Raw genomic sequence first — 21,900 nt, forward strand, 5'->3', positions numbered from 1 at the left:
GGGGCCTGCGTTGCGTGAAAAACGCAGAATATAGAACATGCTGCGATTTTCACGCAACGCACAAGTGATGCGTGAAAATCACCGCTCATGTGAACAGCCCCATAGAAATGAATGGGTTGATATTCAGTGCGGGTGCAATGCGTTCAACTCGCGCATCGCATCCGCGCGGAATACTCGCCCGTGTGAAAGGGGCCTAAGGGTAATCTGTCCCATGTGAAAGGGGCCTAAGGGTAATCTGTCAGCAGTGTTGACCATTCTAAACTGCTGACAGCACTAAGTAGGGGTCGAGGAAAGCAGGACAAACATACCTTTTGGAAAGCTTTCATTATCAGGAGTAGTGTGAATGCAAACTTTTAGGCTAGGGCTACACTGCGACATTCATTCATGTCGCACCAATGTCGTATGACATTTTTTATAATGATAGTCAATGGTGTCACACTGAGACATGCGAAATGCTGCGATGCGACAGTCGGACAAAAATCCCACTTGGATGGATTTTTTGCCACTGTTGTGTCAGTTTTACCTGGTCATGACTTATTAAGAGTTAAATCCATGGCAAAATGAACATGAGCTACTTAATTGCTGCAGATTTTATTCTGTGGCGCCCGAACTCACTCTAAGGCCAGGTTCACATGTGTCATATTTGTTACAAAAATTTCTGCTACTCTCCTATACATGTAAATTTTGTTTGCAAAAAAACTCTATTCATGTATGAAATAGATTTTCAGTGACAGTCCTACTGCAACACATCGCTCATGCACCCGACTGTTGGATGTTTTGCAGTCTGTGAATTGTGGATCCGCAAAACACGCCTACAGGCCTTGTGCATTCCACATTTTGCAGAAGGGAACATAATGCGGACAATAATAGGACATATAGAAGAAAAAAGGCAGAACTCCAGGGATAGTACGAATAAAGTGGATGGTTTATTGACCCATCTAGCAGCAACGTTTCAGCTCTCTCTATGGAGCCTTCGTCCAGCTGAATAACATGTGCATAGTGGCATACATAAATAGTGCAAACAATTGACATAATCAAAATCCATAATTAATTGATGAAGTGCAAAATAAATCGCAAATAAGACATTAAAAACATAATTCATTTTGACATTAGTGAACATTTAAGTTCACTAATGTCAAAATGAATTATGTTTTTAATGTCTTATTTGCGATTTATTTTACACGCACTTACACGTCCAAACTTCTAAATATCTTCCATTCTTGCCAGAGTTTGCCAAGAGGATATTTCTTCAAATCTATGAATTTGGTCCACTTTAAGGAGCAAGTTTTCTATGGAGGGGGTGTCAGAAGATAGCCAGAATTTCGGGATGAGGAATCTGGCAGCACATATTAGGTGTTTGAAGAGGCCCAGAATAGGGGTCTTATGGTTGGCCGGATATAGGTTTAAGAGTGCTATTTCTGGGGATGGGAGGAAATTAGCGCCGCATACTTGGTTGCTTATTTGGAAGATTCTTTCCCACCAAGTGAGCAATTTTGGGCAATCCCACCAAATATGTAGGTAGGAACCTCTGGTATCTGAGCATCTCCAGCACACGTCAGAAGTGGTTTCAGAGTATAGGGAGACAATATCTGGGGTCTTGTACCATCTAGTGATGATTTTGTACCCGTTTTCTTGAAGTCTTACACATCTAGACGAAATGTGTGAGAAGATTAAGATCGTATCGATTTCTTTGCGAGAAAATGTGCGTTTCAAGTCCCTCTCCCAAAGTCCTATGAAAGACGGGGGTACAAAAGATGCTGGAGATCTGAGTCTATTGTAGAGCTGTGATATAAGTTTGGGGGGGGTCTTGTAGACTGCATATCAAGCTCTCAAACCAACTCAGAGGTCTTAGTAAATCCCCATAGAAGGTGTGTTGTGATAAGTAAGCCCTGAGGAAATGGATTGGGTTGTTAAGTGCTAGAGAAGAGGGGATTAAAACCATTCTCCCCCTTCGTACACTAGCTGCATCCTTCCCGCCTCATCATTGATCTGACTCCACCCGACAACATATTGTAAAAAATGTGTTAGTCCTGCATTAAGACTTGCTTTCCAATGTGACGTTTATGTTTATTAATTACTTCACTAGGAGGTTGCATCCTCCCTATTCATTTGTATGATGATTTACTTAAATAAAGAAATGTTTAAAAAAAAACAAAAACATAATTCTAACCATAATGGTATCATAATTCATCAATTGTGATCTCATATAAAGTGCATATCATGGTAAAAAAAACAGTGACAGTGTTAGTAAAAATACATGATTGTCAATAAAAATATACAAAGGGCTCAGTAGGTGTCAATAACAACTTAATTAAAACATCCAGTCATGGATGACATGATGGTCCATGCTACTCCCTTGAATTGGGTGGGTGCCCGGGATCACACAAAGGTGACACCCTGATGCCCAGTCCTCATTGGTGTTGGAGATACTTTCAAGTAGTTTCTTGGACGTTCTCTAGATACCCTTGGGAGATCAACATGGATGCAGAGATGCTGGCAGGTCTGGAGGAGAGGGAGTGCGGTTTGACTCTCAGCAACGCCCCCCCCCCCCCCCCCCCCAACAGACACACGGAAACTGATGATCACTCGTGGGTCTTCTGTGTTCCGACCAGCGACAGTCTGCATTTACTGTGGAGCCTTGATTGATTTATTGTATATTTTTGTATGATTCCCACGGAAGAAAAGGGGTGTGCTGGCCTGTAAGGGCAAGAGCATGCGCCCTACATACAAGTGAGCAAGCGGCCATTTTCGATGTGGTTCCCATACCTCTGACGCACATTTTCGTGTCTCGCGAGAGCACGAACAGCGGCGCATGCGCAGGCCCCTTTTCCGGACGCCAAGCAGGTCCATCATGTCATCATGACCGAATGTGACGACTCCACATGTTTTTAAGGTTTTAATCAAGTTGTTATTGACACCTACTGAGCACTTTGTATATTTTTATTGACAATCATGTATTTTTACTAACACTGTCACTGTTTTTTACCATGATATGCACTTTATATGAGATCACGATTGAAGAATTATGATACCATCGTGGTTAGATAGATGAATTATGTTTTTAATGTCTTATTTGCGATTTATTTTGCACTTCATCAATTAATTATGGATTTTGTTATTCAGCTGGACAAAAGCTCCATAGAGAGAGCTGAAAGATTACTGCTAGATGGGTCAATAAACCATCCACTTTATTCATCACTATCCCTGGAGTGCTGCCTTTTTTCTTCTATATATGCATTTAGGACCTTGGTTGCAGGCCCCTAAAAGGATTTGCACCCGCGTTTAAAGCTTAGTTCACATCAGCGTTCAGCCTTTCCGTTCTCCTGCTCCGTTATAGGAGCAGGAGAACGGAAAGGACGGATTCGGCACATAACTGAGCCGAACGGAGCCTACGGACCCCATAGACCCCCATAGACTATAATGGGGTCCATTAGGTTTCCGCTCAGAAGATGATTTTGGAGCGGAGACAAAAGTTGTGCATGCAGGACTTTTGTCTCCGCTTCAAAATCATCTTCTGAGCGGAAACCTAACGGACCCCATTATAGTCTATGGGGTCTGTAGGCTCCGTTCGGCTCAGTTATGAGCCGAATCCGTCCTTTCCGTTCTCCTGCTCCTATAACTGAGCAGGAGAACGGAAAGGCTGAACGCTGATGTGAACTCGGCCTAATGTGTGCTGTTTTTTTCTTTTTTTTCTTCAATAATAGGACATGCTCTATTTTTTGGCGGAACAGCATTAGACATAGGCCTCATGCACACGAACGTTGTTTGGGTCCGTATCCGAGCCACAGTTTTTGCGGCTTGGATGCGGACCCATTCACTTCAATGGGGCCGCAAAAGATGCAGACAGCACTCCGTGTGCTGTCCGCATCCGTTGCTCCGTTCCGTGGTCCGCAAAAAAAATATAACCTGTCCTATTCTTGTCCATTTTGCGGACAAGAATAGGCAGTTATATCAATGGCTGTCCGTGCCGTTCGGCAACTTGCGGAACGCACACGGACGCCATCCGTGTTTTTCGGATCCGCAATTTGCGGACCGCAAAACACACAACGGTCGTGTGCATGAGGCCATACGGAAACAGAATGAACACAGAGTCATTTCCATTTTTTTTTGCCCCATTGAAGTGAATGGTTCCACATACGGTCTACAAAACAACCCGGAATGGACACGAAAAAAAAAAATCTTTGTGTGCATGAAGCCCTAGCATGGATAATGTGGCAGATTATGTGTAGATCAGTTATCATGACAAGAGAGATAGTTTTAAGTGAAGGTCCCAATAGGTACATACATCATACATATTCTGATCATACCCGTTTATTTCTCACTATTCCTTGCATTTAGGGAGAAGTCTTTCTTGCCTGCAATTCCGGGGCATCGAGTGGAGTTATTAGAAGACAGATTAGTAAATCAAGAAAAGACCACTACTATTCTCCTAGATCAAGCCTTCAAGATAAAAGAAGATGTATCCATGCTGCGAGGAAACCGTGGTCAGAACTGGGACTTAATGGCCCAACGCTTGCTTGAAAATCACATGCAGACAGTCATACAAATAGTCAAGCAACTGGGCAAAGATATTGAGGTATGATATTGCTAACTGAATGAGCATAACGTAGGCTCTGTTCGAATAGCATACAGTGCTATTTTTCTCATCAAAAAATGAGCATCACTACGGAACCCCAGTGGACCACATTATAAGTCAATGGGGACTGTCAGGTGTACAACATGTGACGGGTGCAGCATTTGTCATGGTTTCTGTCATTATTTTAAAGGGGTTGTCAAAGTTATTTTTATTGATGACCTATCCTATCCTACAAGTGTATAGACACGAGCCACCCCATTGAAATGAATGGGACGGCTTAGGTGTAATTACACGTTGCGAATGCGATGGCTAGCAGGTAAACAATGATGAGTAGGCAGTGCTGGCATGGTGCACGCCTTCTCTTAAACAGCTGATCGGCGGGGGTGACGGGTATTAGACCCCTAGTGATCTGATATTGATGATCGATCCTGATTATAGGTCCTCAATAAAAATAACTTGGACAATCCCTTTAAGTGTGAACACAGCCTAAGGGCTCGTTCACACGAATGTGTGATGCCCGTTGCCGTATTGCGGACCGCATTTGCGGATCCGCAAAACATGGGCACCGTTCCGTGGCCATTCCGCATCATTCATTTCAACGGGTCTGCAAATCCAGAGATGCGGAACGGAAGAACGGAACACTACGGAAGCACTACGGAGTACGTTCTGTGTTTCCGTTCCGTGGTTCCGCACTGCAAAAAGATAGAACTTGCTCTATCTTTTTGCGGAACGGAAGGATCGCGGACTCATTCAAGTGAATGGGTCTGCGATTCCCATGCGCCTGCCCCACGGACGGTGCCCGTGCATTGCGGACCGCACTTTGCGGTCCACAGCAAGGGCACGGGCTTCACACGGTCGTGTGAAAAGCCCTAATTCTGAGATTCTTTGTAAGCAAAATTGAACAGAAAACAATTTTTAGCATTTTTTTTTACAATTATATTGTATGTGTTATAGTCATTTTTTGGCATTTTGGATTTATTTCTCCTCTATTAGTATACACATCCTTAAATAAATAAGTTTTGTTGTAATTTTTTTCTACACATTTTCATAGACTGTATGCACATCTTCTAATATGAAAGGGGTTGTCCCATATATTTTTGACCTATCCCCAGGATAGGTTATCAGTATCAGATAGATCACCCCCACGATCAACTGTTTACAGCAGCTGGTGCCAGAAATGACGAGTGGATGACGGCAGAAGCTCCATTCACTGTGTAGTGGCTGTGCCGGGTTCCTGCAGCTCAGCTCCCATTCAATTGAATAGGAGCTAAGCTCCAGTAATTTCCAGTAACAGCGGCTGATTAGAACAGCTGATTTGTGAGGGTGTTGGGTGTTTGACCTCTACCAATCTGAGGATAAAAAGTGGTTTGTACAAGAATCCAGCCAAGGTGTGTGGGGTTAATGCTGGATAAAGCATCAGATTTGAGGAATAATATACAAGGGGGTAAATGGAGAAGAAGTAGGGCTCTTTTACGGGCCTATAGAGCTGGTAATCATTGGGAATGTAGAAATGATGCTGCTGTATGGAGATGAATGATCAGTACTACACATACTATTCATCCCCATACTATTTTGTTTGTCTGCTGTACTGTTGGTCAACCAATATTAACCGGACAGAATAAATATCGAATAAATCGAAAAAACGGACCCCCAAGGAGTCATAATAATCACCAAAAAATGAAACTGACTTTCGTATATATATGAAAATCCAAAATACTTTATTATAAATATATATGAACAATACATACATGCATGATAAAAGAAGGCAGCACAAGGCAGGACACACAGATGAGGAGCAGGACCCAAGGAGAGGCCGGGAGATCAGTGCACGAAAATAACAGGGAAAAAAGAATGCTAGCTAAAAAAGCATACCTCAAAACCTCATGACAGCAACGCCCCAAACAAAGTGCAAAGGAGGCAATTGTAGAGATTGAGGTTAAAGTACAAGGACAAGATTAAACATACCCTGAGTGGTGCAAAGATCTCTCGGCCGACTCCTGACCCAACGCCGTTTCGCCAATAAACCTGGCTTCTTCCCGGAAGAATAATACTTAGTTTAAGGGGTTATCTAGGATTAGAAAAACATGCCTGCTTTCTTCCATAAACAGTATTTACCTAGATTCACATGACCAACCTGGTATATTAGAAACCATTTAAATCTTTGTTTTTCAGAATAAAACCGGGGGAAGAAGGGGTGGGGGTTGTGGGTTGCCCTAGAGTGCTATAAATATTTAGTCAATCAGATGGTCATGGAAATGGAATACAGCTTCAGACTTTTCTCCACAGGTCCCTCTCAGGTGTGTCTTCATTGTGTCTTCTTCAGGAATATACTAAACTATATTGTACAAACCGGATTCCAAAAAAGTTGGGACACTAAACAAATTGTGAATAAAAACTGAATGCAATGATGTGGAGATGGCAAATGTCAATATTTTATTTGTAATAGAACGTAGATGACAGATCAAACGTTTAATCCGAGTAAATGTATCATTTTAAAGGAAAAATACGTTCATTCCAATTTTCACGGTGTCAACAAATCCTCAAAAAGTTGGGACAAGTAGCAATAAGAGGCTGGATAAAGTAAATTTGAGCATAACGAAGAGCTGGAAGACCAATTAACACTAATTAGGTCAATTGGCAACATGATTGGGTATAAAAAGAGCTTCTCAGAGTGGCAGTGTCTCTCAGAAGCCAAGATGGGTAGAGGATCACCAATTCCCACAATGTTGCACAGAAAGATAGTGGAGCAATATCAGAAAGGTGTTACCCAGCGAAAAATTGCAAAGACTTTGCATCTATCATCATCAACTGTGCATAACATCATCCGAAGATTCAGAGAATCTGGAACAATCTCTGTGCGTAAGGGTCAAGGCCGTAAAACCATACTGGATGCCCGTGATCTCCGGGCCCGAACGACACTGCACCACAAACAGGAATGCTACTGTAAAGGAAATCACAGAATGGGCTCAGGAATACTTCCAGAAACCATTGTCAGTGAACAAAATCCATTGTGCCATCCGCCGTTGAGAAGCCATTTCTAAGCAAGATCCACAAGCTCAGGCGTTTTCACTGGGCCAGGGATCATTTAAAATGGAGTGTGGCAAAATGGAAGACTGTTCTGTGATCAGACGAGTCACGATTCGAAGTTCTTTTTGGAAATCTGGGACGCCATGTCATCTGGACCAAAGAGGACAAGGACAACCCAAGTTGTTATCAACGCTCAGTTCAGAAGCCTGCATCTCTGATGGTATGGGGTTGCATGAGTGCGTGTGGCATGGGCAGCTTGCATGTCTGGAAAGGCACCATCAATGCAGAAAAATATATTCAGGTTCTAGAACAACATATGCTCCCATCCAGACATCATCTCTTTCAGGGAAGACCCTTCATTTTTCAACAAGATAATGCCAGACCACATTCTGCATCAATCACAACATCATGGCTGCGTAGGAGAAGGATCTGGGTACTGAAATGGCCAGTCTGCAGTCCAGATCTTTCACCTATAGAGAACATTTGGCGCATCATAAAGAGGAAGGTGCAACAAAGAAGGCCCAAGACGATTGAACAGTTAGAGGCCTGTATTAGACAAGAATGGGAGAGCATTCCTATTTCTAAACTTGAGAAACTGGTCTCCTCGGTCCCCAGACGTCTGTTGAGTGTTGCAAGAAGAAGGGGAGATGCCACACAGTGGTGAAAATGGCCTTGTCCCAACTTTTTGGGGATTTGTTGACATCATGAAATTCTGATTCAACATATTTTTCCCTTAAAATGGTACATTTTCTCAGTTTAAAATTTTGTTCTGTGATTTATGTTCTATTCTGAATAAAATATTAGAAGTTGGCACCTCCACATCATTGCATTCAGTTTTTATTCACGATTTGTATAGTGTCCCAACTTTTTTGGAATCCGGTTTGTAATATTATTAGGCCTCATGCACATGACCGTTGTGTATTTTGCTGTCTGCAAATTGCGGATCTGCAAAACACGGATGGCGTCCGTGTGCGTTCTGCAATTTGCAGAATGGCGCTGACAGCCATTAATATAACTGCCTATTCTTGTCCGCAAAACAGACAAGGATAGGACAGGTCATCTTTTGCGGCCCCTTTGAAGTGAATGGGTTCGCATCCAAGCCGCAAATACTGCGCCTTGGATGCGGACCGAAACAACAGTTGTGTGCATGAGGCCTTATTATTATTTTAACTGAATTGGATTTGAAGGTTATGGTTATGAAGGGCTATATGGAAAGAAGCACATTACAAAGAAACAATAGAGGATGATAAATAGTAGTGAAATATATTACATATTAGACAGCATATCTGGGGAATTTATGGGAAACGTTTGTTTTCTCATAACAGCTTATTGAATGCAGTGTAATAATGTTGAGAGTGGTAATAGCTGCTAAATGAATGTTCTCAGGAGATTTATGCCTCTTCTTATTGTTGCAGGTTTTGGAAAATGAGATAAGAACTAGAGATACAGTCAGCTCAGGAACAAGCTTCGCAGTACAAAGCTTGGACAGGAAACACCTAGCTGGAATTGGTGATCTGCGAGGTCGTGTGGCCAGGTCAGTGTCTATAATTTCGGAAGTAATTAAATAACTTTAAGATATCTTCTAGAACAGGCTATTTTTATATGCAGAACAGAATATATTTTTAGAACATGAAGGGTGATGTACAGGGTGGGCCATTTATATGGATACACCTTAATAAAATGGGAATGGTTGGTGATATTAACTTCCTGTTTGTGGCACATTAGTATATGTGACTTTTATCTTTGGGGTTATCTGAAGGCAATTGTCTATGCTGTGAAGATACGAGATGTGCAGCACCTGAAACTACGGATACTGGAAGCCTGTGCTAGCATTTCCCCTGCGGTGTTGCTATCAGTGTGTGAAGAGTGGGAGAAGAGGGTTGCATTGACAATCCAACACAATGGGCAGCACATTAAACACATTTTATAAGTGGTCAGAAACTTGGAAATAACTCATGAAAGAATAAAGTTACGTTAAAACCAAGCACACCATTGTTTTTCTTGTGAAATTCCCAATAAGTTTGTGTCACATGACCCTCTTCCTATTGAAAAAACAAAAGTTAAAAAGTATACTGGGCACACTCGCTTATGCAGAATCATACATTTTATTTGTACATATATAAAATACAATCAATTGGTCTAAGAACACATATAAAATACAATCAAATTGGTCTATGTACGCATTGGCACAATAAAACCATAAATGGGTAAAATGAAATAAATATATATCACCCTAGAATCACCAAATTTACTACAATAAATACAATAAATATAACCAGCCGTAATGAGACTGAAGGTGGAGGGTAATCAGTCCATGCAAAGCGAATAATCAGGATATCCCGACTGGTGGCTTGTGCTAGTTTAGTAACTAGCCTCGCAATGTCATAGAGGATTTACAGTCCTGACTCGTTGGAGGAGAGTAAAAGACTGTGGTTAGAGCAATTCACTTAGGTGAGTGTATTCGCGGCGTCCCACTTATACTCACTGTGCAGTGCGGTTCTTTATGCTGGTAAACTTGGAGACCAGGAACGCTCTCAGGTGCTCCTGTAGTGGCTGGATAGTGCTGTGACTTTCTTCCCGTGTCTTTACAGTCCTCTGGCTACCGCTCCGTAGTAGCAAAGAGCCGGCCAGCACTGGGACTCAAAGTTGCTTTCCCCACGTCGGCTGATCTGCGACACACTCCTGTGTATCCTCGTGTGTTGCGCTTGTAGCCGCCGGCGTGTCAGGGTTTGGTAAGACACGGAATCCTCATTGGGTTTAAATTACCGCACAGCTTTTTATAACTCCAGCATATCCTTCTTTGAGATTACTCTGGGGGTCTCTTCACCAAACACGTTTCGGGGTACTTGCAGTCTTTTACTCTCCTCCAACGAGTCAGGACTGTAAATCCTCTATGACATTGCGAGGCTAGTTACTAAACTAGCACAAGCCACCAGTCGGGATATCCTGATTATTCGCTTTGCATGGACTGATTACCCTCCACCTTCAGTCTCATTACGGCTGGTTATATTTATTGTATTTATTGTAGTAAATTTGGTGATTCTAGGGTGATATATATTTATTTCATTTTACCCATTTATGGTTTTATTGTGCCAATGCGTACATAGACCAATTTGATTGTATTTTATATGTGTTCTTAGACCAATTGATTGTATTTTATATATGTACAAATAAAATGTATGATTCTGCATAAGCGAGTGTGCCCAGTATACTTTTTATCATTATTTATACACTTTTAGAGGAAGGGCGGATCCTCTTTACTGGCAGCACCTCCTCCTGACTTTTCCTCAGTCCTGTGCGTCTCACAAATCTTCTTTTCTGTATTTACCAATTCGTCCTGGTGACTGCACGGACTGTTGAGAACTATGGATATGTGGAATCATGTAGAATCTAAAAACCAAAAGGTTGATAACTTTTATCTTTGAAACAAATGACATCTGTGAAAATATAGAGGAAATTAGTATGGGCAAAATCTTTAGGGAATTAGAGGGGCTCCTGAAACGACAACTTAAACAGAAATGGGAGATTAAAACCCTTACGAGATGTATAGAAGTGAATCAGATCCCCAAAGGCTTATCATACAGTAAAACTCCAGCTCAGGACCTATGTAGTGTTGATTTTGACCTAGAATGGGACAACTTACTATATGAACAATCGGTAGCCTTAACCAGACTGATCATTAAAAGACGTACCGTAATTTTAGAAGAAACCACTAAAAAAATTGCGGATATAAAAATTACTACTGATAAATTCCCCAAAACGGAGGAATTGAACATGCTACAAACTAGATTATGTAGCAATCTGGATAAGATGGAACGGGAGATTATGGAGAAAAAAATAAAGAAAATGTTCTTTATTCAAAACAAAAAAGACAAGAAATATAGGGGAGCACAACGTGCGGAGAGGGAAAGAGTAGAGGACATTAGGGAAGATGAGCAGATAGGTAGTAGCACTAACTCACGGGATAACCACACTAATGACACGAATAGGCACAGTAATTTTAATATACCGATCTATAATAGATTCGAAATTTTCGATGAAAGGGAATCTTTTTTAGATTGGACCCCACCGCACCACCGTATACGGACCAGGCCACTATCACCCCCAAGGGCAACACAGAAACCTTATCACAAACCACAGATAGATCACCAGTACAACCTGAGAGACAGGCCACAAGTGCACAGGGAGCAACAGGACTCCAACACACAGCACATAGGGAAATATCGACAATCACACAACCAATACAATCACAACACGAGATATCACAACGAGAAAAGGGGAAGGTACGTAGAGGAAGGAGGAAGGGAAAGACACCACAGGTAGTAGAGTCAGAAGTGACTAATGATTCTATTATTAACTTGAGCTCAATTCCATTAACTAATGTCCAAAAACACCTCTTGAATAAAGGCTTAAAATTTGCCCCGACTGAAAAACTTAATAAATTCTCTACCTTCATAGGGATAGAGAAATTCATACGGCGGCTATGCTTTAAAAATTTTTTCGTGAAAAACCCGATCGAAAAAGAACTAAAGAATAATAGCCAGAGGGAGAAATATACACATACTAAACTCAAAAATCGTTCCAAAAAATACCCGAGGAACGAAATCAGCCATGAAATGGCGACATTCAAAGAAAGTGTGGAGAACGACCTACGAAAAATTAAAGATACTAACAAATACAGACGCAAGAATTTAACGAAGTGAGAAATTGGTACCCTAAAACAACTACAGAAAGACAATAGGATTATCATCCGCCCAGCCGACAAAGGGGGGGCAATAGTCGTACAAGACGTAGAAAGATACAAACAGGAATGTTATAGACAATTATCAGACGAGGATACATATAAGAAATTAACGAAAGACCCAACTAGTGACTTTTTGATGGGACTAACAGACTTAGTGGAAGACGGCAAAGTGAGAGGGATTCTGACAGATAATGAATACAATTTCATACTGAACAAATATCCCAGGATACCGGTATTCTATTGCATACCGAAAGTGCACAAGGATATGAATAATCCACCAGGTCGCCCCATAGTTTCAGGGATAGAGTCCTTGACGTGCAATCTTTCTAAGTATATTGACGTGCTATTACAGCCGACAGTCAAAAAAACTGCTTCATACACCAAAGATTCGACACAAATAATAAAAACTGTAGAAAATATGGTATTCGAGGAGGACTGGTGGATGGGCACATTGGATGTCCAATCCTTGTATACAATTATTAATCACGAGCAAGGAAAACGAGCAATTGAGTCCCAACTAAAACAAGAAGGAAGGCTAAAGGAGGAGCAGATTAATTTTTTAATACAAAGCATAGATTTTATATTAACACATAATTATTTTAACTTTGAAACAGATTTTTATCTCCAAACTCAGGGCACAGCCATGGGCACCAGGTTAGCCCCCAGTTATGCAAATTTATTTATGGCGGATTGGGAGGAACAAAATATTACCCCCCGACTGGGGGTGGACCTGGTGCTATGGCAAAGATATATAGATGACGTGCTCTTTATCTGGAAATCGGGTAAAGAATCTTTGGAGAATTTTTTAGGGGCTATTAATCATAACAATCTTAATTTGAAATTCACCCACAATATTAGCAATGAGACGGTAGAATTTTTAGATTTAAAACCTTTTATAGAGGAGAGGGTAGTCAAAAGTTGTACTTTTATGAAACCCACTATGAGAAACAGTTACATACTGTACAACAGCTGTCCTAGCTGGTTGATAAATATACCGCAAGGCCAGTTCCAAAGAATAAAGCGGAATTGCACACTAGAAAATCAATTTGAAGAAGAGGCTAATAAGATGAAAAAGGCATTTTTAGAAAAAAATTACCCAGAGGAATTAATAACTGGATCCCTGAACAAAGTGAGAAACATGAAAAGGGAAGACTTCCTTTTAGAAAAGGGGAAGAACTCAGATGGGGAAAAGGAAGAGATAAGGATTATCCTACCCTTTAATGACGAATATAGGAAGATCCAAAAGATAATAGGGAGGCATTGGAATTTACTACAAAAGGATAAAACGATAGGCCCCCTAATTCCAGCAAAACCTCGGATAACCTTTACTAAAGCTCCCAACTTAGGGAAAAGGGGTGGCCCCAACAGTAAAAAGAGGAGATAAAGGAAGTATCTCCTTACAAAATTGGTTGAATATGGAGGGTTTCCATAGATGCGGGAAATGTGGGAACTGCAGGATCACCTCTTTTCCCCGGAAAACAAAAGAAATCATATCCTCGGTCAATAAGCATAAACATATAATAAAGGACTTTTTAACATGCAATTCTGACAATGTCATATATATCATCGAGTGCCCAGGTGGACGGCAATATGTTGAGAGAACGAAAAGACTTCTAAAAAAACGTATCTCCGAACATATTACTAATATCAAAAAGGGCCTAGAAACCCATACACTGTCCAAGCATTTCAAATTGATGCATGATCAAAACCCGACAGGCATAAAATTTGCGGCAATTGACGAGGTAGAGAAAGGATGGAGGGGAGGGGACCACATAAGTAAAATGTCCAGACTAGAGTCCCAACGAATATATGAACTGAATACATTGATGCCGGGTGGATTGAACGCGGAATTCGAGCTATTCAGATTTCTGTAAACTGGTGGATGTCCCCCGTGGACGGCAAAACCCCTGCAGGTTTTTCTCTTTCCTGGGGGGTTCGGCCCTTCGTGGGGGACCTCCACCTAACATCTTATTCCCCAAATTTTGGGAAGACTCAATCCACCCTGGTTTCTAAATGATGAAGAAGAATGGAAGTGTTTTTAGTTAAATTAAATTAACCTATAAATTATATATTTTAAAAAAAAATGAAAAAGTTTTTTCCGTTGGGAATGATGTATATGGTCCCCACAGGAAGTATTAACAGTGGGATATGGAAGATGAAATTAAGTGATATGAAATCACTATTAGATTTGGTTACTAGGGGGTTAACGCCCCAATCCCTGGGAATTGACCAGGGTCATCTGACTATCCCACTGTTGGTGTATTTTATTTTTATACTTATAAAATTGTAGTTACATGTAACTGATAGGGGATAGAAAAGAATGACCGCTATTTAATTTGCTACCTATAACCCCCCGATTATTAAAATAATACCGCACAGATACCGCAAGGGATTTTAAAATAAATAAAGTCAACGAAATATATATATTTTTTGGTGGAAAGTAAATGAAATAGATTAAATATTATAAAAATCATATACAGGAATATATTATATATAAGAACTGGCGAACATTAATGTTTATTAAGTAGTATGCAAGCTGAAACTTAAGTTTTACTGTGGATAATTGGGTTGAACTCCGAATGGAATGGATTTCAACTCCGTATCAGCTTTTGAGTAAAATAAGGAGGATCATCATCTGTTTGAATAATTATAATTTGTATGGCACTATAAAAGCAGACACTTGTGGGGGAGTCACTACCACTGAGGAAGTGGCTTGTTCTAGTTTAGTAACTAGCCTCGCAATGTCATAGAGGATTTACAGTCCTGACTCGTTGGAGGAGCGTAAAAGACTGCAAGTACCCCGAAACGCGTTTGGTGAAGAGACCCCCAGAGTAATCTCAAAGAAGGATATGCTGGAGTTATAAAAAGCTGTGCGGTAATTTAAACCCACTGAGGATTCCGTGTCTTACCAAACCCTGACACGCCGGCGGCTACAAGCGCAACACACGAGGATACACAGGAGTGTGTCGCAGATCAGCCGACGTGGGGAAAGCAACTTTGAGTCCCAGTGCTGGCCGGCTCTTTGCTACTACGGAGCGGTAGCCAGAGGACTGTAAAGACACGGGAAGAAAGTCACAGCACTATCCAGCCACTACAGGAGCACCTGAGAGCGTTCCTGGTCTCCAAGTTTACCAGCATAAAGAACCGCACTGTACAGTGAGTATAAGCGGGACGCCGCGAATACACTCACCTAAGTGAATTGCTCTAACCACAGTCTTTTACTCTCCTCCAACGAGTCAGGACTGTAAATCCTCTATGACATTGCGAGGCTAGTTACTAAACTAGCACAAGCCACCAGTCGGGATATCCTGATTATTCGCTTTGCATGGACTGATTACCCTCCACCTTCAGTCTCATTACGGCTGGTTATATTTATTGTATTTATTGTAGTAAATTTGGTGATTCTAGGGTGATATATATTTATTTCATTTTACCCATTTATGGTTTTATTGTGCCAATGTGTACATAGACCAATTTGATTGTATTTTATATGTGTTCTTAGACCAATTGTTTGTATTTTATATATGTACAAATAAAATGTATGATTCTGCATAAGCGAGTGTGCCCAGTATACTTTTTATCATTATTTATACACTTTTAGAGGAAGGGCGGATCCTCTTTACTGGCAGCACCTCCTCCTGACTTTTCCTCAGTCCTGTGCGTCTCACAAATCTTCTTTTCTAAAAAACAAAAGTTGTATTCAAAATGGCCGCCATGGTCACCACCCATCTTGAAAAGTTTCCCCCCTCACATATACTAATGTGCCACAAACAGGAAGTTAATATCACCAACCATTCCCATTTTATTAAGGTGTATCCATATAAATGGCCCACCCTGTATAAAGATACAACAGATGAAGCAGTGCCCAGGGGTGTACACAGACATCATAGCAAATCTTCTGCCCCATTCACTTTCCTAGTACGTGTACGTCAACCACTTCCATGTAATGCAGATTTCTGATGAATTTCATTTAGTTTTTTTTGTTGCTTTTATTAAGCGGAAGAAATGTTAATAAAATAATTGTAATAAAAAAGTCACACCTGGCCTCTCTCACTTTATCTGATTTCAGATAAAGTGGAACAGGTGCTGCTTGAAGCCACCATTAGGGAAAGCACAGTGCATTGGAATTTAAGCGGTTACAATAGGCTGAGATAGAAGCTGGAATAATCTGTTTGCACTGAGCTCCCCCTAGTGGTGGCTGCAGTGTTTTCATATCGGAAAGAGAACAAAGAGTTCAGCATGGCTGAACTATTGATGATCTCTGCAAGTGCATAAAGTCCATTTAGAAAAAAAAGCAGCCGGCACTGCCAGGTGTGTATACCGTCTAATAGACCCTTGGAAGCACGAGACAAATTGCGATAATCAGTGGTGCTCTGGTCCACGGACTCTTGTAGGAACTTCAGGTAAGAAAAATAAATAAATAAATTTGTGATCGGGGTAGAGGGAGTGAGGTATATCCCACCCCCACACCGGATCATTGTAGGCTTGACAAAGCGCGAGGAGCGTGAAACGGCTGTTGCCTGACCCTTTGTGCAGTGCCTGTGTCCGACCTTTTGAAATATTCAATAAAGCTGCGGAGTGTATACTATGGTGAGCACCTCTTGATGATCTCTCCTTAGAATACTGTAGGGCATAATATCAAAAGGATGAACGTCTAACTTCATGCACCCACACTAACCAGTCGGAACAGGCTGCTGCGCTCCAGAAGAAAAAAGACAATGCAACAGCACTCTACAAACCAGATAAAGTACAATAATGCCATGGAAACAAAAAACATTCAAGTGCTAATCCTACGCTTATTTCTAAAGTGAGATGCTTGTCAAATGCATTTTGTACAAAACCATTTGGATGGTTTTGTACAAAATGCATTTGCCAAGCATCTCACTTTAGAAATAAGCATTATTGTTCTTTATCTGGTTTACAGAGTGCTGTTGCATTGTCTTTTTTCTTTGTTTCTAGCCATGGCAGCGTGCACCTGCGCATTGGGATGTGCTGACTAACTCCCTTTTTTTTGCAGATTTACAGCGCTGGAGGTGTGGCACACCAGCAAGACTAGCCTGTCTGCCCCATAGGCTGATTTTAATTAGTTTCAGTATAAAGCTGTGGCCTGCTCTCACTACATTCATTGGAAGCCGTCTGGTGCCAGGAGACGTATGGAGTGGGCTCGTCATGCATGTTGGTACCTGCATCCCCTGGAAGTAATGGAGGCCTTTATGGCACCAAAAATGGTAAAAGGCAGAGTGGACCCAGCATGCATGTGGATCCAACACTTCCTGAACTTTATGGCGGCCATTATGGCGCATAACAGGTAGTATTTAGTGTTAGGTTCCCGTCTTACAGAGATCGCCTTGACGTTTGGCAGACGGGCTCAAATGGTTTTGTACAAAATGCATTTGCGAAGCATTTTACTTTATAAATAAGCGTAGCATTAGCACTTGAATGTTTTTTTTGTGTCTATGGCATTATTGTACATGCTCTTGCATTGTCTTTTTTTCTCTGTTTCTAGCCATGGCAGCATGCACCTGCGCATTGGGATGTGCTGACTAATCCCCTTTTTTTTGCACTCCAGAAAAGGCACCAGAGCAGCACCGCTCTGTACACTGTGTAGTGGCTGGAGCAAATCTGTTGGGCTGCGGGAGGCCCTCCCCTCCCTTCCCGCTAAGCCCTACCCACTATTCCAGAATGTAGCGGGAGCAGCAAAAAAAAAACACAAAAAGTAACACATTTTATGCAAAATGTGGTATTTTCAAGAAAATGGTGACTTTTGTACATTAGTTTCTGATATAAGTAGTTTAACCACTTAAGGACCACAGGTTTATACCCCCCTAGTGACCAGGCCCTTTTTTCCAAATCGGCACTCCACAACTTTAGCGGTTTATTGCTCGGTCATGCAATTTACCACCCAAATGAATTTTACCTCCTTTTCTTCTGACTAATAGAGTTTTCATTTGGTGGTATTTCATTGCTGCTGACATTTTTACTTTTTTTGTTATTAATCGAAATTTAATGATTTTTTTGCAAAAAAAATGACATTTTTCACTTTCAGTTGTAAAATTTTGCAAAAAAAAAAACGACATCCATATATAAATTTTTCTCTAAATTTATTGTTCTACATGTCTTTGATAAAAAAAAAATGTTTGGGTAAAAAAAAAAATGGTTTGGGTAAAAGTTATAGCGTTTACAAACTATGGTAGAAAAATGTGAATTTCCGCTTTTTGAAGCTGCTCTGACTTTCTGAGCACCTGTCATGTTTCCTGAGGTTCTACAATGGCCAGACAGTACAAACACCCCACAAATGACCCCATTTTGGAAAGTAGACACCCTAAGGTATTCGCTGATGGGCATAGTGAGTTCTTAGAACTTTTTATTTTTTGTCACAAGTTAGCGGAAAATGATGATTTTTTTTTTTCTTACAAAGTCTCATATTCCACTAGCTTGTGACAAAAAATAAAAACTCACTATGCCCATCAGCGAATACCTTGGGGTGTCTTCTTTCCAAAATGGGGTCACTTGTGGGGTAGTTATACTGCCCTGGCATTCTAGGGGCCCCTTTGCCCACCTAGGCTGCAAAAAAGTGTCACACATGTGGTATCTCCGTACTCAGGAGAAGTTGGGCATGTGTTTTGGGGGTGTTATTTTATCATATACCCATGCTGGGTGAGATAAATATCTTGGTCAAATGCCAACTTTGTATAAAAAAATGGGAAAAGTTGTCTTTTGCCAAGATATTTCCTCTCACCCAGCATGGGTATATGTAAAAAGACACCCCAAAACACATTGCCCAACTTCTCCTGAGTAGCGGAGATACCACATGTGTGACACTTTTTGCAGCCTAGGTGGGCAAAGGGGCCACATTCCAAAGAGCACCTTTCGGATTTCACCGGCCATTTTTTACAGATTTTGATTTCAAACTACTTACCACACATTTGGGCCGCTAGAATGCCAGGGCAGTATACTACCCCACAAGTGACCCCATTTTGGAAAGAAGACACCCCAAGGTATTCCGTGAGGGGCATGGCGAGTTCCTAGAATTTTTTATTTTTGTCACAAGTTAGGCGGAAATGATGATTTTATATTTTTTTTTTTTTCTTACAAAGTCTCATATTCCACTAACTTGTGACAAAAAATAAAAACTTCCATGAACTCACTATGCCCATCACGAAATACCTTGGGGTGTCTTCTTTCCAAAATGGGGTCACTTGTGGGGTAGTATACTGCCCTGGCATTTAGGGGCCCAAATGCGTGCAAAGTAGTTTGAAATCAAAATCTGTAAAAAATGGCCGGTGAAATCCGAAAGGTGCTCTTTGGAATGTGGGCCCCTTTGCCCACCTAGGCTGCAAAAAAGTGTCACACATCTGGTATTGCCGTACTCAGGAGAAGTTGGGCAATGTGTTTTGGGGTGTCATTTTACATATACCCATGCTGGGTGAGATAAATATCTCGGTCAAATGCCAACTTTGTATAAAAAAAATGGGAAAAGTTGTCTTTTGCCAAGATATTTCTCTCACCCAGCATGGGTATATGTAAAAAGACACCCCAAAACACATTGCCCAACTTCTCCTGAGTACGGCAATACCACACGTGTGACACTTTTTTGCAGCCTAGGTGGGCAAAGGGGCCCACATTCCAAAGAGCACCTTTCGGATTTCACAGGGCATTTTTTACAGATTTTGATTTCAAACCACTTCTCACGCATTCGGCCCCTAAAATGCCAGGGCAGTATAACTACCCCACAAGTGACCCCATTTTGGAAAGAAGACACCCCAAGGTATTTTGTGATGGGCATAGTGAGTTCATGGAAGTTTTTATTTTTTGTCACAAGTTAGTGAAATATGAGACTTTGTAAGAAAAAAAATCATCATTTCCGCTAACTTGTGACAAAAAATAAAAAATTCTAGGAACTCGCCATGCCCTCACGAAATACCTTGGGGTGTCTTCTTTCCAAAATGGGGTCACATTGTGGGGTAGTTTATACTGCCCTGGCATTCTAGGGGCCCTAATGTGTGGTAAGTAGGTAAATGACCTGTGAAATCCGAAAGGGCTCTTTGGAATGTGGGCCCCTTTGCCCACCTAGGCTGCAAAAAAGTGTCACACATCTGGTATCTCCGTATTCAGGAGAAGTTGGGGCAATGTGTTTTGGGGGTTCTTTTTACATATACCCATGCTGGTGAGAGAAATATCTTGGCAAAAGACAACTTTTCCCCATTTTTTTATACAAAATTGGCATTTGACCAAGATATTTATCTCACCCAGCATGGGTATATGTAAAATGACACCCCAAAACACATTGCCCAACTTCTCCTGAGTACGGCAATACCAGAGGGGCCCACATTCCTTTTATGAGGGCATTTTTAGACATTTAGATCCCAGACTTCTTCTCACGCTTTAGGGCCCCTAAAATGCCAGGCAGTATAAATACCCCCACATGTGACCCCATTTTGGGAAAGAAGACACCCAAGGTATTGAATGAGGGGCATGGCGAGTTCATCTAAAAAAAATTTTTTTTTGGCACAAGTTAGCGGAAATTGATTTTTTATTTTTTTCTCACAAAGTCTCCCTTTCCGCTAACTTGGGACAAAAATTTCAATCTTTCATGGACTCAATATGCCCCTCAGCGAATACCTTGGGGTCTCTTCTTTCGAAATGGGTCACATGTGGGGTATTTATACTGCCCTGGCATTCTAGGGGCCCTAAAGCGTGAGAAGAGAGTCTGGAATATAAATGTCTAAAAATTTACGCATTTGGATTCCGTGAGGGGGTATGGTGAGTTCATGTGAGATTTATTTTTGACACAAGTTAGTGGAATATGAGAATTTGTAAAGAAAAATAAATAAATTTCCGCTAACTTGGGCAAAAAAAATGTCCTGAATGGAGCCTTACAGGGGGGTGATCAATGACAGGGGGGTGATCAATGACAGGGGGTGATCAGGGAGTCTATATGGGGGTGATCACCCCCCTGTCATTGATCACCCACCCTATAAGGCTCCATTCAGATGTCCGTATGTGTTTTGCGGATCCGATCCATGTATCAGTGGATCCGTAAAAATCATACGGACGTCTGAATGGAGCCTTACAAGGGGGTGATCAATGACAGGGGGATGATCAGGAGTCCTATATGGGGTGATCACCCCCCTGTAAGGCTCCATTCAGACGTCTGTAGTGTTTGCGATCCGATCCATGTATCCGTGGATCCGTAAAAAGCATACGGACAACTGAATGCAGCCTTACAGGGGGGTGATCAATGACAGGGGGTGATCAGGGAGTCTATATGGGGTGATCACCCCCGTCATTGATCACGCCCCTGTAAGGCTCCATCTATCAGTGGATCCGTAAAAATCATGCGGACGTCTGAATAGAGCTTTACAGGGGGGTGATCAATGACAGGGGGTGATCAATGACAGGGGGGTGATCAGGGAGTCTATATGGGGTGATCAGGGGTGATCAGGGGCTAATAAGGGGTTAATAAGTGACGGGGGGGTGTAGTGTAGTGTGGTGCTTGGTGCTACATATTGCTGAGCTACCTGTGTCCTCTGGTGGTCGATCCAATCAAAAG

The 21,900-nt window shown here is 41.5% G+C and overlaps 1 protein-coding gene across 1 annotated transcript in view; it reads left to right on the plus strand.

Annotated features, from left to right (window-relative positions):
• FAM81B (family with sequence similarity 81 member B) overlaps nucleotides 1–21,900 on the plus strand; it is a 90,060-nt gene that overhangs the window by 27,438 nt on the left and 40,722 nt on the right. Inside the window, exons 3-4 of the mRNA XM_040420198.1 lie at nucleotides 4,339–4,576; nucleotides 9,019–9,137. Of these exons, the coding sequence (XP_040276132.1) occupies nucleotides 4,339–4,576; nucleotides 9,019–9,137 (357 nt within the window). The remainder of the gene's footprint in view (nucleotides 1–4,338; nucleotides 4,577–9,018; nucleotides 9,138–21,900) is intronic.

Source organism: Bufo bufo, chromosome 2 (genome assembly GCF_905171765.1).
Source record: "Bufo bufo chromosome 2, aBufBuf1.1, whole genome shotgun sequence".
Lineage (NCBI taxonomy): Eukaryota > Metazoa > Chordata > Amphibia > Anura > Bufonidae > Bufo > Bufo bufo.